This window comes from Myripristis murdjan, chromosome 9 (genome assembly GCF_902150065.1).
Source record: "Myripristis murdjan chromosome 9, fMyrMur1.1, whole genome shotgun sequence".
Lineage (NCBI taxonomy): Eukaryota > Metazoa > Chordata > Actinopteri > Holocentriformes > Holocentridae > Myripristis > Myripristis murdjan.
In genome coordinates, this window is record NC_043988.1 from 18,546,451 (window position 1) to 18,563,281 (window position 16,831).

The window sequence follows — 16,831 nt, forward strand, 5'->3', positions numbered from 1 at the left end:
CTAACCAATCAGCCAGCGGGCCAGTCCATCAGTCAAAGATAAGTGACATTCTCCAAACAAAGACGTCCCATCAGGATTGTGAGTATAAGAGTTCACTGGTGGTAAGATCAGAGATTGTGGAACTCTTAGACTCAATAGGAAATGGGACATTAGATAATGCTTTCCAAGAGGCAGCTTTAAGAGTCATCTCTCCGTCAAAGACTGCCTTTGCCCTCTTCATCCCTTTGCCCCCCCACCACTCCATGCCCGTCACCCCTCCCTATGGATCAGCTGTGATCTCCTCTCTCCCCTTTCACTCAAATCAGGATTAGGGAGAAGGAGGGAGTGCGGCAGCAGGAGGAAGGGAGGAGGGGGTGTTGAGGGGTTGAAAACCGAAACAATATGGAAAGAAGATTAGAAAAGAGGGGGTTTGGGCCGTTTGGGGAATTGCAAACTCCCTTGTGCTTGGGTAGGTGTCCTAATGACACCGCCTAATTATTGCAAAATTAGACAGGCTAAAGGGAGGGGGGGCGGCAGTGGGGTTGGTAACATGAAGGAAAAGAAGAGAGGAGGAATTAAGCAATAGGGAGTGATAAAGTAAATGTGCACTAATAGAAAGAGCACAGAGAGAAGTGAAAGAAAGAGAGACGGGGGGCAGCACTATGCGATATGAGCGGCGATAGTGAGAAATGGAGTGCAGAAGAGTGAAAAATGAGAGAAAAAAGAGAGAGAGGGAGGAAGAAAAAGGATAGCAAGCAATGTCTGAGCAATAGGAGCGGGTGGGCCCCAGCACACTGCATGTTAATTGGAGAACAGGTGTTGGGGCTGGGAGCAGGAGGCTGATTACTGGAGCCACAGAAACAGACCGTCTCCTCCAGACACACACACACACACACACACACACACAGATTGACATGCACACACAAATGCACATACAGACACAAGTGCACACATGCACAAATCCACACACACACACACACAAACACAAAAGTACACATGAATAATTTAAAAGCCAAGCAGGGACTGGAGGAAGAGGTCAGAGCAGGGGTCACATCGACACATAGACAATCGCACATACATCCATATACATACATAAATAAACACACAGGGATCCTCGCACACTTGAAAATAGACATCCATGTGAGTGTGCAGCCCACAGTGCATACACACCCAAAACACACACATACACATTTTCTCTGTCAATCTTTTCACCCTCTATCTCTCTCTCCCCGTGTGAAGCTATAAACACAAACAAACAAGCGAGCCCACGTAAGAAGGAAAGGTGGGATAAAGAGGGTGCAGCGCCAGGCAAAATTCCATTGGCTTATCACAAATTAACTGGCTGCTAATAGGCTGCTCCCTGAGGACAGGATTCCACAGGCCTGTCAAGAGGGAGAAGCCCCCATCAGGACGGGATATGCCCAGTGTGATTAGGGAGTACAGTAGGTCAATGATTCCATTTAAATCAATCCCCATAGCCACACTACCAGCCTGCACACACACACACACACACACAAAGTCACACACACACAGGGATATAGATCTCTCCTTGCTCGCCAGCCGGCTGCACTGCTTGCAAACAAATTTTGAAGAGTTTTAGCCATGTTAGGAGGAAGAATAAGGTGGTGGTGGTGATGGTGGAAGAGGGAGGGAGGGAGCAATGTGCTACAGTAAATGAGAAAAACAGCTGCTCCAAGGTATTCTGGGAAAATTCAAAAGACAACAGCCCAATTTTTCCGTTATATGAAAACTATCTTCAGCAGAGATCCTTTGAGACACACTGTCAACAGCCAGCCAGCTCGAACTGAGGAGGCGAGGAGGAGAGAGCAAGGGAGAGAGAGAGAGAGAGAGAGAGAGAGAGAGAGAGAGAGAGAGACTACGGAAAGAAAAGGGCCCTTGACTTATATGAATTGAGGTTTTTATGGGAAGAGAAGCGTGGCAAAGATGAGAAAGCGGGACCGAAAGGGTTAAGGAGGCAGAGAGGAGGAGGATGAGCAAGAGGAAGGAAGAGGTGATGAAGGTTGTGCAGATGACATCACAGAGAAGGTATTTCACATGAGGTCCACTTATGAGCATTCATCACAGTGGTTAATGCCAGGCAGACACTGTGAGACCTCCAAAATCCCTCGGACGTGGAGGCCCTCACACACGCTGATTACGGCAGCGGTCATCTGCCCTGAACCTGATAACTGGCTGTCAGGGTGAACATTTACTACATATGTGAAGAAGACCCTCCACATGCTTTTGATAAAGCAGCGTCTGAGCTTTTGTTGGTTTTTGAGCAATACATCGACCAACAAGTGGTCAGATTCAGCGGTGAGTGACCGAGCTGAAACAGATCCCACACTGCAAAAAAAAAAAAATCTCCAGCTCAACACATTATTTAGTCACTTATTGAGTCTAAAAATCTTGTTTTTATAAATAAGTTTAAAAAAAAAAAAAAAAAAAAAAAAAAGAAAGAAATCTGCCTGTGGGGTGAGATAATCCCCTCTTTCCAAATTGCATTGGAAACAAGTGGAATTATCTCATCCCAGTGGCATGTTTTTACAAGATTTTTACAGTTAATGTGAGATTAAGTGACTGGATAAGGTGGAGTTGTTTTTTGTTTTTGTTTTTGGTTTGGTTTGGGTTTTTTTTTTTTGCAGTGCAGAGGGTTGTAGACAGAAAAGAGGAAGAGATCAACAGTGATTCTCTATGAATTATGGCTGATAAACTGGCAAAGCTATTACCCAATCCAGACACTTGCATTCACCTGATATGGCAGAAACACAAATATGGATTCATACTCCCAGGTTGTAAATATTCATATTTATATGTTAAATGTGCACATACACAAACATCTGCTGTGAAATTACATTCGCCCAACTTCCTTCTTTCTAATAGCTGCACGCATGAATGTATACATATACATCCAAGCTGTGGCTCCTGCTCTGCTGCCTTCGCTGACTGGAGCGCCGCTCTCCTCACTGGAGGCTCTTTGTCTCTACCAGCCATAAAGGCCACAGCTGATTTGTGAGATCTCATCGGAGGAAAAACAAAATCCCAAACCATGATCTCTCTCTCTCTTCTTTCTCTCTTCTCTGTCTCTTTCTCTGTCATTTATAATTTCCTCTTCATAAATTGTGTGAGTGTGTGTGTGTTAAGTGAATGTGTACAAAGAATAAATGGGCAGTGGGGAGTGACCATGGAGTGCTGAGATGTGTTTGGCTGAGACATTGTTAGGGATGTGGTTTTGTATCATTACCTGTCAATGATGACCGGGTCAGAGGGCGTCTCGTTGCGGTTACCACAACTTTTCTTCTCACAACAGCGGCTGAGAGTGCAGTTAAAGAGACAGAAAACACACAAGAGCACAGTCAGTGAAAAAAGCCAAACAGGAGGGCCCATCATTTGTCTGGCCCATCCACATCCACATGCCCAGACTACTCTACTCTGTCCCGCAGTCGGCCAAGATCCAGGAGCACACAAAGGAGGCATGAGAGGGGAGGGGAAGAATAGACAAAAGAATAAAAGGGAAAGAAAAGGTACAACAACACACCCTACAAACAGTGAGAGACCATTCAAAAGTGAAAAGCCAGCCAGGCAATCTGTCACATTGATTCCGAAATCAAACTCAACCCCCACGCAGCCTCATTGGGCACGCACACACACACACACATACACACACACACCATCTCACCACATCCTACAATTCGTCAGCAGTCCTGTCCGAGGAGCCTGCTGGCCACCCAGCCCCCCCTCCAAGTCCCCTTCACTGCATAACAAAAGTGCCCCCACCCCTAACCATCTGCCACCCCTACACCTCGCCTCACCCCTCTCGTGTCCCAGCTTGGCCCTGCCCTGCCCCCCTCCGCCCCCCTGTCAGACGGCCTCACTCCCCAGCTGTGACGCTTGCCCTCTGCCTCCTCGGCTCTGTTATTAGCCAGCTGTGAGTCACATTCGGGCATCTGCTGGCTACACAATGGCAAAGCCCACTCCGTCTTAGCCCCTCTCCGCATGTCCCAACCCCCTATCCTTCCTCCTGCTGCCCTAAAATCCTGGGTCACTGCCCCACTTCCAGACCACTCTCCCTCTCGCTCTCTTTCTCTGTCTTCATCGCTGGGTTTACCTATTTTCTTTACTCTCCAAACGCACTCCTATGGCCAAAATCTTGCAGAGATTATGATAAAACCATAAGAGTAGGCTCCGCGGACTTGATTTCCTCATCAATTTTGAAGCACACGCTGACAGAAGCCGTAAGGTTATGCATTCATCATTCGAGAAATTTTGACAAGTTCTCACATGTCATCCTAGCTAAACAGAAGTGCTGGGGTTACGTGTGTGTATAGCGGGGGGAAAGGCGGATCATTCCCCTAACATGTGTCTGGTACTGTCAGAGGAGGTCTGGCTCCAAAGCTCCAGGCCTGAGTGGAGCTCCAGGAAGAAACAGGAGCCGGCCAGGGACATGCTGCGTTATAGCAGAAAGCAGTAGGGGGCTACCACTGTAACAAGGATGATGACAGATAGGCTAGACTTACAGTTCAATTCAGTTCTACAGTTTTCAAATAGTTCGGCCCTGAGAGTTGTCCCAAAACCACATGTCAGGCTCATTGAGACAAAACAGAGTGATGGAGACTAATGGATATTTGGATTTTGTCCCTGTGGGTGTGGGTTTGTGTGTGTGTGTGTGTGTGTGTGAGTGTGTGTGTGTGTGTGAGTGGATGTGACTCACCTGCACATAACCTCATGTGTGAGCAGAACTCTGCACATTTCTGGATTCTTGTTCTGTCCCTCATATGATATGGGCTGAGAAGGAGAGAAAGAACAAGCAATGGGACGGATCAATTTTCATGTACAATCAGTCAAACTCTGGCTACATATGTAAAGGTCACATCGTGTCAAGATGACTTAAAAAAAAAAAAAAAAGTTACCAACCTGTTTAGTTACAGAGTCAATAAGTCGTGCATAGAGATCCTGTTCTGTGCGAACCCCTGCAAAAGAAACACACATAATCATATGTCAGATTCTTATAGATAACAAAAACTAACACTGACGTTTAGTATAATAATGATTTTGGCGAGCTGAAATAAATCCTCAGTTAAAACTAAACCCTTGACTTCAGTATCTGCTTTGGTTAGAGGTAAACGCAGAGCACAGGAAAACTCAATGTAGAAATAAACACATATTTATTAACATCCCAAGATAATTCCCTACCACCAAATTTACTTTCTAACGTTGTGCATGACAAACAAAATAGTTTTCTGACAAAAACTAAATAAACTGCGGTAAAACTACTTGACTCTATCTAACAGGCTGATAGCAAGCTAAAACTGCAATAAAGATTAAGATCTAACACTCACAATGACAACGTGTATTAACCTGTGTGTTAATCTATGGAAAAATACTGTAAGCTCCATTGTATTACAATATGACAGCATGAAAATCTCCCTAATACATATTATACTTAAAACTGTGTAATCCATTTGTCTGGTGTGCAATACACTGGGGGAAAAAAACTTTATAAAGTGATTACAATAAAGTCTATAAAATAAAAAAAACAATCAAAATTACATTTTTTTTTCTAACCCAGATGAAAAATAGTTTCTGGACAAGCTCTCAGAGAAACTACTGGACCCAGTCAAGACAACATGAAGGGATGAGATCGTCATGGAGTTTATATTTTGTTTTTGATGGTTTCTGAGGGAATTGAGAGTTATTTGATGTTTAAATGACTATTGCTCATGTTCTGGTTTGAGGCCAAAATCTAGAATCCAATTCTCACGATTTGCCGAGCTCTCCTCCTGCGCGTCTTTTTCTCTGTGTTAACTGACTTCTAACTGCCTGAAGACCCGAGTTACACACCAACAGGTGAACTATCATCTAATCAGAGGGGGAAACTTAAAGGGTTTTACTGAGGAGCAGAGTTTTTAGTGTTTTCCCTCCTCTGTGACCTGCCAGGAGCTTTGTTGGAAGCACCTGGACCTGAAGCACGCTGCAGGTCCACAGGTTTTACCTCACCTCTGCTGCAAATCACACAACAGAAGGAAACAACATGTAATGAATCGCTCCTCAAGCGAAGCCTGCTTTATCCAAGGATTTTTTTTTTCAGTCGAGGCTTTGGAGGGTATTGCTTTTTAAAATGTGTTCCTCTCATCAAAGTCTCAATTGAGATTCCTTTGATATCACTGGAGGGAAAGGGATGAGAGGAGCAGAGGGGGGGGGGGGGGGGGGGGGGTTGCACAAGAAGTGCTTTTGGTGTGCTTACACGTACATGTGTGTGCGTACGTGTGTGTCTGTGCATGGAGGGTGTATTGGGGGTTGCTGTGGAACATGTCTTTTATCTTCTTTCCCATGGGTGCCACAGCGATGGCAGAGTAGGGGCAGCAGTGGCTCATGGGAACCAAATTTCTCTCTGTATCCCCTATCTGATGCTGAAACACCATGGGGAAGGTGGGGGCGGAGGGGGGCAACATGTACCTCATTTCCCCATACACAGGCCCAGAAGTGGCTTCTCGCAGAGCTGTACAAACTCAGTGATTAGATGATGAGTGAACCATAATTTAGAAGCGCTGCGAGGAGAGGCAAAGTGAGGCAAGGGAGGGTGCCGAGGTGTGGGAGGCAGGAGGAAAGGGGAGATTATTTAAGTGGAAAGGTACGTGTCATGTTAGGGCACCGGGGCAGTGTCAGTGATAACCTTCCCCAACTCCCATTAAACAGACACAGGACTACTGGATAATCAAATTAGACATCTCAAAGGGCACGGGTGCAAGGAACCCGCAATCTGCTGTTGGCACCTCTGAAAGAACTGGGTTTAACAGGCCACTCATACTCACCGTTGCTGTAGAGGAGCTGTAGCTTGTAATGCGTGCCGTTGTTGGTCTTTTCTCCTGTCTGCTCCTTGGAAAGAAAGGACAGAGAGACAGACAAATGCAGGGCAGGCAGTTAAGTACTCTGGGGGCACGGTTAAGTACAGCTGGGCATCCCCGAACAGAGTTAAGCACAGCCAGGCTCTCCTAATCCTTCGGCTCTCCCTTCCCTGGGAGCAGTGTTGAGATCAGAGGGTTGTAGGCTCAAACCCCATATGGGACCCCGTGTTGTGCTCATAAGCTGAGCGCTTAACCTTGAGTTGCTTGCTCTTTGTAGAGGTTGAACTATCATGTCTAATAAGAAATCCTAAAGCCTCAAGATCAAATACAGAGGTACGCTCTGCGATGAGGTAGTTTAAAATATATGCATGGTTGTAAGTGCGTGTGTGCGTAGGTGTGCGCACACATGCGTTTTTGTGCTACTATGCATGTGTGTGAGCGTATGTATGTGTGTGTAGAGAGCGTGTTTCAGCGAGTGAAAAGTACTGTACTGTGAGAGTGAGCAGCAGTCGACCTTGACAGAGAAACTTCCTTTCCTCCATGGCTGCTTCCCCCAGGCTCTCTCACTCTCTCCTTCTCTCTCTCTCTCCCTCTCTCTCTCCCTCCCTCTCTCTCTTTTTCCCATCTTTCTTTCTCTTTCTCTACCTCTACTGGTCTTTCTAAGTGGTCTCAAAGGAATGCTCTCTGGTCCAATAACCCAGGAGGCCGGCATCACAGAGACAAGAGAGAAAGAAGGAAAGAGAAAGAGAAGGTTGGGGGTGGAGAGAAACTGGGAATAAGGAAACAGTTGGAAGGAGAAAAAGAAGTGGGGGAATTAAGAGATGTGAAGATAAGCGAGAAAGTAAGAGAGAGATGAAAACGTAATATCAAGCAAGAGATCAAGACTTAACATGAGGAGAGAGAGATTGAGGTCTGGCATCAAGAATGAAAGTGTGTTTTGTAAATATACACAGAGGAGTGCTTATTTCACCGTACCACTGCTCTACCTCTGCATAATAACAAAACAAAAACAGATGCCAGGTTAACCATGCAGAAAATGAACTCCTCTTCAGCCGTCGTATTACTCGATGCTGGCCTGTGTGGCACAAGGGGGGAACACACTGACAGCTTTCAGCCCTGGCATTAGCTCTGCCGCCCTCTGCCTCCCTCCCTCCCTCCCCACGGTTTGACATTCATAGTAAAACAATGTTTGAACTTCAGCTGACAGGACGGTGCTCTCTTGTCTCTCTCAGAGGGGGGGGGCTGTTGCCACTTTTAAAGTTTCATGCTCCCCTCTGACTTTGACCACAAGGCAAAAATATCCATCAACACTGGGCATAAGGCTCCCATTCCTGGGCCGCCTACCCTCTCTCTCTCTCCCTCTCCCTCTCTCCATGTAGACTGCACCTTTCCTTATTTTGGTCTTGTCCGAACTGAGGAATCCAGCTCCTTCCTCAGCAGTATTTAGAGTATGGGTGGGGGGGGCATGAAGGAAAGAGACTTTGATGATCAGTTCACTGTATAACTTAACAGGAGCAAGCATAATTTGCATTTTAAAAAGTAGTGATGTCCTCCTAATGAGGCAAGCTGCTAATTAGTCATTAGATATTCTTTTTCAATCCCACATCATCAGCTCACTGAGGGTACAGCTTGTGTAAACATGTAGCCGTCAGCTGTTCGATATGCTTGCCTTTACTGGGAATGAGATCAACTTGGGCACCTGGTTGCAGGACAGGCCTATGCAGTGATATACAAGTAATGCATCCTGTTAGGCTACTTGTGCTCTGACAATTTCTCTGCTGACGTTGCTACAGGTCTATGCTGGTAGGCTTCAGGAATTTCACTTAGAGCACATGTACTGAAGCTATATGGTGATTTGGTAGCACATATCCTCCGGTGAACATATAGACGGACAAATATTCACACACACACACACACCTTTTCATGCTCAACAAAGTCCACAAACGCAGTCCTCTCCACCTCTACAGGTTGGCCGTGTCTGTCATAGAGTGCCAGGACAAAGTGGAAGAAGTTGGACTTGCGGAGATTGGAGGGTGGCTGCTTCTCAAAATGGGCTCTTGACAGAGCTACTCCACTGAGGATACAACAGGAGGAGACAATCAGCTCACATCTTCTAGAAAAGCACATATCACTAGCCTGCATACATTGGATATTTGCATTTTGTTCAATTATAATTACGTTATAAGTTGATTAACCTATTGAGCACTCCTTCTCAGAATAAGATTCATTCTCTCAGCAAGTTCTGTCTAACTGGTGACGTTGTAATGAATAAAATTTGTTTTAAAAAAGTAAATAGAAGGCCCATTTCCAGGCCTGCAGATAAATTATGAAATATGAAAAATAAACCTAATTAATTTAAATGAATATAGGCTTACAACATCTCTGCATGGTTTTGCTTTACACAGGCTTTAAAGGAGGTTATTGTAGCCTGTAGGTGGGGGGTTTCTGTATGCGTTTATGGTAATACATAATGGATGTTTTGTTAATACAGCCGTTAAAACTATATTAGGTAAAGGAATCACACAATTACTGTTATTGAAAGCCATTACACACGTGGTTCAAAGTGTGATTTGTGTGTGTGAAGGCCTGCTGTTTATTCATACTTCAGCCCTAAACAGTTTACCACAGCTATCCTGAAAGGCTTAAAACTATTTTCATACCCCTAAAAACAAAATCCAATACACCTATTTTTTTAACTGACAAGCACACCCTAAATAAAAATAAACAAACAAATAAATAAAAAATAAAATAAACAGAAGTAGCCTATAACAAATAAATAAATGAAAAAATAGTAAAATAAATAAATAAATAAGTAAATAAATATATAAATAAAAACTTGTTGAAAACTGAAGGGAATTTGAAGAGAGTCAACTGACAACGCAATCATATCTCTCTTTAGTATAGGCCTGTTGGCGTAACATCTTAAGCCTAAATAATATATAATTATATATGTAAAAACTATTGTGACATACAGTTATTTGAATTAACGAAGGATTTAGGCCTCGCAATCTTATCAAAAGCAAGACTGAATCCCGGATCGATTAGTTCAAGTCACCCCCAAAAAATATAGTTAGAGCACATCTGGTAAACCATATGGACACACACAGCCTGTGTGTTTGCTGTTGATTCAGTTTAATTCGGCCAGCTATAACATGTACAGTAGACAGGCCAAGCTATTTATTTACAGAAAACTAAACTGAGTCGATTACAGCTGCAAATCTTTGCTTCTCCTAAGAATAATTAATAATGAGGAAAAAAAATAGTGTTAAATGTTTTTAATAAAATGTAAAAATAAAGAGTAAAACTCCACATTTTTAAATGGCATTTATTATGTCCTTTATGATAACTAGATGTAGATGTTTTTTTTTTTTTGTTTGTTTGTTTGTTTTTTGTTTTTTGTTTGCTTTTTTGTTTTTTGTTTTGTTTTTAGAAAATGCTATTTATTAAATGCAATATATTCTCATATTAACCATTATCTAAGGCTAATAAAGTTGTTACTTTCAGGCAAAACAAACTGAGCTCAGGCGTTTGTGTGCGTTTTAAACTACAGTAGCAAAATATTCTTAAAAGTCTGGACAGGCTGAGGTTGATTGGATCTGAGTTTAACTGGTTATAACGAGAAATAGGTGAGCATCAGACTGGGCCAAGCAAATAAATTATTCTAAAATTTGAAATTCACTCTTAATTTGGCGAAAAAAATATGGGCATGCGCCAAAACGTGTATTGAAGAACTGTTTTCCGATTGTGAGAGAAGAGTATTAACATTTCAGTGTCTTTGAACGGCCACAAAACTGCTAAAAATATCTATATGAATATATGTGAATCATCCTTCCGAGAGGAAATTAATTCAGAGATTATGTCACACAGTTTTGGTAAAGCTTGTGTCATATTTAATATGGAGACAAATTGCAGTGTGGCTGGTTGTACAACATTATTTTTCTAAGCAGATGCTCCTTTGTGGCATGACTTTATGTCATGGTCTGATAATTCTGTTGTTTTCCTTTTTATTGACAGTGCCATCATTTCATCTATCCTGTGAACACAGCCAGACTGTTTCTGTTGTATTTTCTATCCTGTTTTTGATCAGTTCAGCAAATGTGAGCCTCCATACCTGACGGTTTTGACCTGTTGTTCTTTCATCACATGTAGTCTACAGTGAAGTCGGAAAAGTTTGGGGTCAGTGAGTTTTAAAGGGAGCTCCGGTCATCTTTTGCAACAAGTAAACTAATTTCAGACCCTTTTCTGTACATTTGTGTATGGACCAAAGTCTAGTCTTTAATTGCTCACCAGTCATGATAAACAACATTGTGGTCTTTTGGACTAGTGGTCATTAAGACTAAAACAAATAAGTGGTTTTGCACTGTACCTTTGCGCCGCTACGTTGGCATCCACAACACCGACATTACGCACCCACGACCGGACCGGATCCATCTCCTCTCCGAGACTTCTCTCTTTTAATCCACTCACTTCTCGTATCAGATGCTCCTGGATTCCGAACATTTAAGCCCTATCCTAAGTGGTCGGTAGCACTTTTTCGAACTTATGAAAAAATGAGTTGGAGAGCTAAATTACTTTGGCAAAACAACGGAAGGTCCGCCCCAAGGCGCTGCGCTCCTCGAGAGCGCTGCGAAATAACGGAGCTTTCAGACAGCTGTCAGATATAAATAACCGGTGTCTTCAGGTGTTTCGGATGGCTTCTCTCTGGAAATCCGTTCAGACTTTCAGTTAAGGCTGAATTGAAGATAACAGATATATTCCCCCACTGGCAGCAAGCATTGTCCAAGCGCAATCTCCAGCGTCAGCTCGAGCGCAAACGATCACCTGTTCGGTAGACACAACTCCTATAAGACAGCCTGTAGCGAGTCTGTCGCAGATGCAGCCCAAAAGGTGTGTGCTGAGTACAGTCCCGGATCAAACAGTCAAATCGGATCAAACAGCCGATCTAGGGGCCAGGAAGCTTGCAGTGAACCGCTGTGCTGAAGCATGAATGAGACCCTCAGCCGGGATAGAGTATGGAGGAGGGGCCTTAGTGCCATATGGGTTACCGATTGTTGAAATGGATGCTCTCATTGGTGTAAAGTGCATCCGTTGTTTGGACTTTTGCCAGGTTTAGCATCCCACCAATGACTCTCAGAGCTCCTCAAACTTTTCTCACATTAAGTTAGCTTGAGATGATATTCCAGTATCGACATATTTGTGGATTTATTTGCAGCTTCAAACGACAATACATTTATTGTTGTGATTCGGGAAAAATTGAGAGGTCCTGCTTGTGTGTGTGCGCATGCATGTGTGCGTGGGTGCTCAGGAGGGGGTTTGGTGGGGGGGCAGTAACCGGATCACTAAGGTATATAATTCAGAAAAGAAATCAATATTATCGGCCGTGCAAAATACACCAATGGAAGCTTTTGCTCTGCGTAACACAAGAGCGAGTTCCCTAGTTAGTTTATACTTAGTCGTGTATCTGATCTTTTTTTTTACTTTCCCTTTTCAGCCTAAATTTTGGTGTAGCTGAGGTTTTCTCGCACAGCCCACTTCCACCTTCGGTGTAGTCTATTCATCCAAGTCACCATTTCACACAAGTGCGCTCTCGGCATGCGTTTATTCAGCAGCCCGGCCGTCTGCTCTCTTTGAACGCGGTGATTCCGCTGAGGAGGCACCGCATCAGTGTCACACTTAACAATGGTCGTCTGCTTGGTCCATCAATCTCTAGCAGTAGCGGACAGGGCTGCTCTCTGATTGGCTTTGCGGCCAGAGACTGACAGTGCCCAAAATCAGCTCATAATCAATCGGCTAGACTGTCATTATGATCAAATTCAAACTTGCCACAAGATTATAATCACTTTGAAACAGATCTGACACACACACACACACAATTTTATTTTATCTTATTTTACGAATTAACTGAAAGCCTCTGATTTGGAAAAAAAAAAAAAAATTCAGGATAACATACAGGTTTCCTCAGCTGTTGTTTTGAAACATTAGTGCTTTCTAAAACTGTTTTGTACAGAACCCTTTGAGCTCTGCGCTGTAAGGAAACATTCTGCAAAGGTTTTTTTTTTTGTGTCACCAAAAAACTTTTACTATGGTGCAATCTTAAGGACCATTTTTAGTACGAGCACGCTTCTCGGAGTATGTCTGGGTATGTTCAGGTGCTTTAATACATTTTATTTCATCTACACGGTTTGTAGGATTTTTTAAAAAAAGGCCTATGAACATTGTTTTTCATTTTGGTTATTTTATTCAGGCCTACAGTACGAAAATGTGCGCCACACTTTGATGCAGTTCTTGTAGACTTTGAAATTAATTTCCGCTCCTGTTTGTCTGGCGTTGAAAAGGAAAGTTTTTTTGTCCAACCATGGTTCCTTGCCCCTTACCGAGGCTATTGTCTCTGTGTGGAGTTTGAGCGCCTGGACAATGAATGTAAATCTCCCCCCTTGGATCCCGCCTCAACCCACCATCTGCCAGCGCGGGACAAAGTCAGATGTTCCCCCAATTATGAGAACAGTCTTGGGGAATCCTGCCGCTGAGTCTCCGCCCTGTCGCCGTGCTCCTCACACACTTCCCCTGATTCTGATTGACAGCTCTACTTAACCCGAAACCATGAAAAAATCTATACATGCTGGAAGAAGCATGATGACACACACCTTATTGGGATAAAATTCCTTCACTCCCAGCAAAACATGCGCAGATGACAGGCTACTTTTTGAAAAACAGGGAGATGTGCGGTACTCTTTCTATAATGTGATCTGCTTGTAGATCTAGTGAATTTGTTGGTCTTTTGAATGGCCCATGCATGAATTTGTCCTTAAATGTGCAGGAAATAATTTTAAAAAATGTTTTCGTTCCAGTCCAGTCCACCGAGTTCATGTTCCGCAGTTGTGTAACTTATTTGATCTAAAACTACACGGCTCAGAGTTGTGGCGGAGGATAAACCCACCAGTGACACGCTTTTATTTGACACTGACACACCTTTACAGGCCGGCATAAACTTTAATATGACTGATGTGCGCTGAGTATGAATGGAGGTGGACTGCCTGGTGGACGAAAGACAGCAAATTTGTACTGAAAATATTAGAAACACCAAACACATATTTGCTTCAGATTAGACTAATACCAGTCATTGAACAGCACTGAATCGAATCTTTACAGGAATTGCAAATTGTATATTCAGTCTGTTTTGCAGATTTTATCAACTTTTCTTATATGCAGATGCAAAACACGGAAAAATAATGAGATATCCTCTTTGTTATTGTAAACTAACCAAACAACACATTTTACGTCGGTGTCTGACTACAGCATCGCAAACAGGATCAATTTGGATCATTAATAACGAAACCAGAGTTGAACTAGAAGTTTTCAGTTTCTGTCCTCTCATTGCGATGTCATTGTTTTTTCTTCTTTTTCTTCTTCCTCTTCCTCAAAAGAAAGTGGGAAACGGCTATTTTAGAACCTATTTATGCCCATTTTGAGCTGCCTTGAGAAGACCAAAAAGTTTTAAGTTCAAGCTTTTGAAACCCTTATTTTCAGGGCGTTTGTAATATTACTCAGACCTATTAGTTGCTTGTTGAATGAAAACATCTGCTTATTGGTGTACTCTAATTTAAAATAACTAAATAAATAAACAATAAAAAAAAAAAAAAAAAAAACTCTCTTAAAAAGTTAAAACAAATTCCAAACTTGAAAGCCAAACAGCTGATTTACAAGGGAGGAAGATGTTTCAAGGCTACAACAGAGAAACGGATTTGGGCTTAACTCTCTTATAAAAAAAAAAAAAAAAAAAAAAACTTTCCATTTACAAGACACTTGGTCTGTGGTTGCAGTTAAAACTTAACAGTTGGGCTCAGTTTGAGAAGGAAACAACTTGTCTCCTCAGTTCAGCCCCACAGGTGCATGTAGGCCGTGTCATGATTATCATGACCCGCAGGACTACAGATATAAATTTGTGGCTTTTGTAAATTGGTGAAGCGGAGAGCCACGGCGAAAAATGGGGGATTAGCCAAACCACAAACGTCTTTCTAATCAATTTAACCCGCTGAGACGGCCAGCCCGTGTATTTTTGGGGGGGTTGGGGCGGGGAATCAGTGACTGCTAAACCAAACAATGGGGTATCGTGTGCCACTCGTCCTCTGCAGCATTCCCCTGCTCCCATGGGACAGGCAGCGCCACTCTCCGTGGATGGCAGTCGGTCCACAGAGGTCGTGAGGGGCGTGGAGGGGGGAGGAGGGGGCAGCAGCTGGTTCCCGTCCCATCTCTCCACCGTGCAGAAAACAACAGGGCTAATACGACCCACCACGTCTCCCATCGATCGCCACAGCCTATATTGCGCTCATTTATTTGTTTGCTTATTTAAGTAAGGATGCGGAGATTCCCTGGGGAGCGTCGACATCCTCAGCTAAAGCGGAGGGGCTCGCCTTTTAGCCTTGTGTCTTATTATCAAACCATAAACACATCAACTTATTCTTCCCAAACATTTGGTTGATTTGAAGGCCTGTGGAGGTTTACACTCAAGTTTAGTTTGAAGCCTTCCTGCAAAGAAACAGAACTGTAGCAAACACACATATGGGCCTCCTATAGGCTACTATAGTATAATAACTTTTAGAAGGATAACAGACTGTAGCCAAAAATATTAGGCCCGTAAAAAAAACTTAGGAATTCACCATGTGATCCACCATGAGATGAGTCAACAAATTATACAGAAAATCCAATACTTGTAGGCCTGCCAGTGGGGATAGATAGATGGATACGCTTATCACTTATGCTGTATTGCGCACTATAGGCTAAATAAATAAATAAAGGACATTTTTTCCATAGGTGAAGTAGGCTACATAAAATCAGTGTACTATTCCTATAATTTACCGTCAAACTGAAAACTTAAAAGTATAAAAATTAGTTTGGCACATTTTGTCAAACTTTCAAATAAAAATTGCAGTAGGTTATTGGCTAATAACTAAAAACATATTTTGCGATTGCAGTGACGGCAGATGTTGTTATACTCCTCCACTACTGGTTGGAATACAGCTTACAGTCAATGATAACAAACACCAGTAATACTACTACTACTACTGATAATAATAATAATAATAATAATAATAATAATAACAACAACAACAACAACAGTAAGAAGAAGAAGATGAAGATGATGATGATGATGATGGTGATGATGGTGATGGGGAGGAGGAGGAGCAGAGGTTGGAGGTTGGTACTCAGAAGTGATCTCAGTAGTTGAGTGTCTTTCCCTGAAATATTGGAATTAGAGTGTATAGTTTTCATGTGAACAACTCTGCTGTGGAATTTCTCATTAAGTGGGGGGGTGAGGAGGACAGTTTGTCCAACTAGACAGCAGACTGTCACTTCTCAAAATTTAAGATGATGCCTCAATTCTGCGAGCCAAGCAGCTGAGAGCAGAGTTTTTATTTCATCCCCCAAACAATATAGCACATCTTGAATCCCGGCTGAGTGGCAGGGATGTAGCGAGCAGTGAAACCATCCAAAACTGGGTTCAGTGTTTGCCCACCTTTTCATTCCAACATAAATATTCATGATGTGAAATCTGAGCATGAATTTACACTATACTGAGTTGTCTCAAAGTAAAGAAGGTTATCTAAGGATGGGGTCTTTTAAGGAAAACAGTGTTGCTTACTCATTCTTTTTGAGAACATAATTCATTTTCTTTTAATTAGTGGTTGGACTGCAGATTGTAGTTTGCATGCCTTTTCATTTACCTCACCATCGCATAGAAGATATAGGAGACAAATAATTTGGTCCTTACCAGGTCTTAAAATTAGGTAAATCTCACCTCAAGTGTAAAACAATGCACAACTGGTTGTTTATTTATTTAACAAAAAAATCAGCCAAAATGCAGAGGCCATGTGTGAAAAACTAAGGACACCCTACAATAGTTTGTAGAGCCACCTTTAGCAGCAATAACTTGAAGTAATCATTTTCTATATGATTTTAATCCGTCTCTCACATCGTGGTGGAGGAGTTTTGCCCACTCCTCCTTACAA

General features: G+C 42.8%; 1 protein-coding gene across 7 annotated transcripts in view; it reads right to left on the bottom strand.

The window, feature by feature from the left end:
* ebf2 (EBF transcription factor 2) overlaps window positions 1–11,324 on the bottom strand; it is a 28,556-nt gene extending 17,232 nt beyond the window's left edge. For 5 of the 7 annotated variants that reach the window (XM_030060215.1, XM_030060209.1, XM_030060213.1 and 2 more), the window contains exons 1-6: window positions 11,191–11,324; window positions 8,742–8,898; window positions 6,792–6,855; window positions 4,894–4,949; window positions 4,691–4,764; window positions 3,224–3,292 (exon numbers count right to left, since the gene is read on the bottom strand). In XM_030060215.1, the coding sequence (XP_029916075.1) occupies window positions 3,224–3,292; window positions 4,691–4,764; window positions 4,894–4,949; window positions 6,792–6,855; window positions 8,742–8,898; window positions 11,191–11,324 (554 nt within the window). The remainder of the gene's footprint in view (window positions 1–3,223; window positions 3,293–4,690; window positions 4,765–4,893; window positions 4,950–6,791; window positions 6,856–8,741; window positions 8,899–11,190) is intronic. The other 2 variants (XM_030060210.1, XM_030060212.1) reach the window with 2 other exon arrangements.
* Between the last annotated feature and the right edge of the window lie 5,507 nt (window positions 11,325–16,831).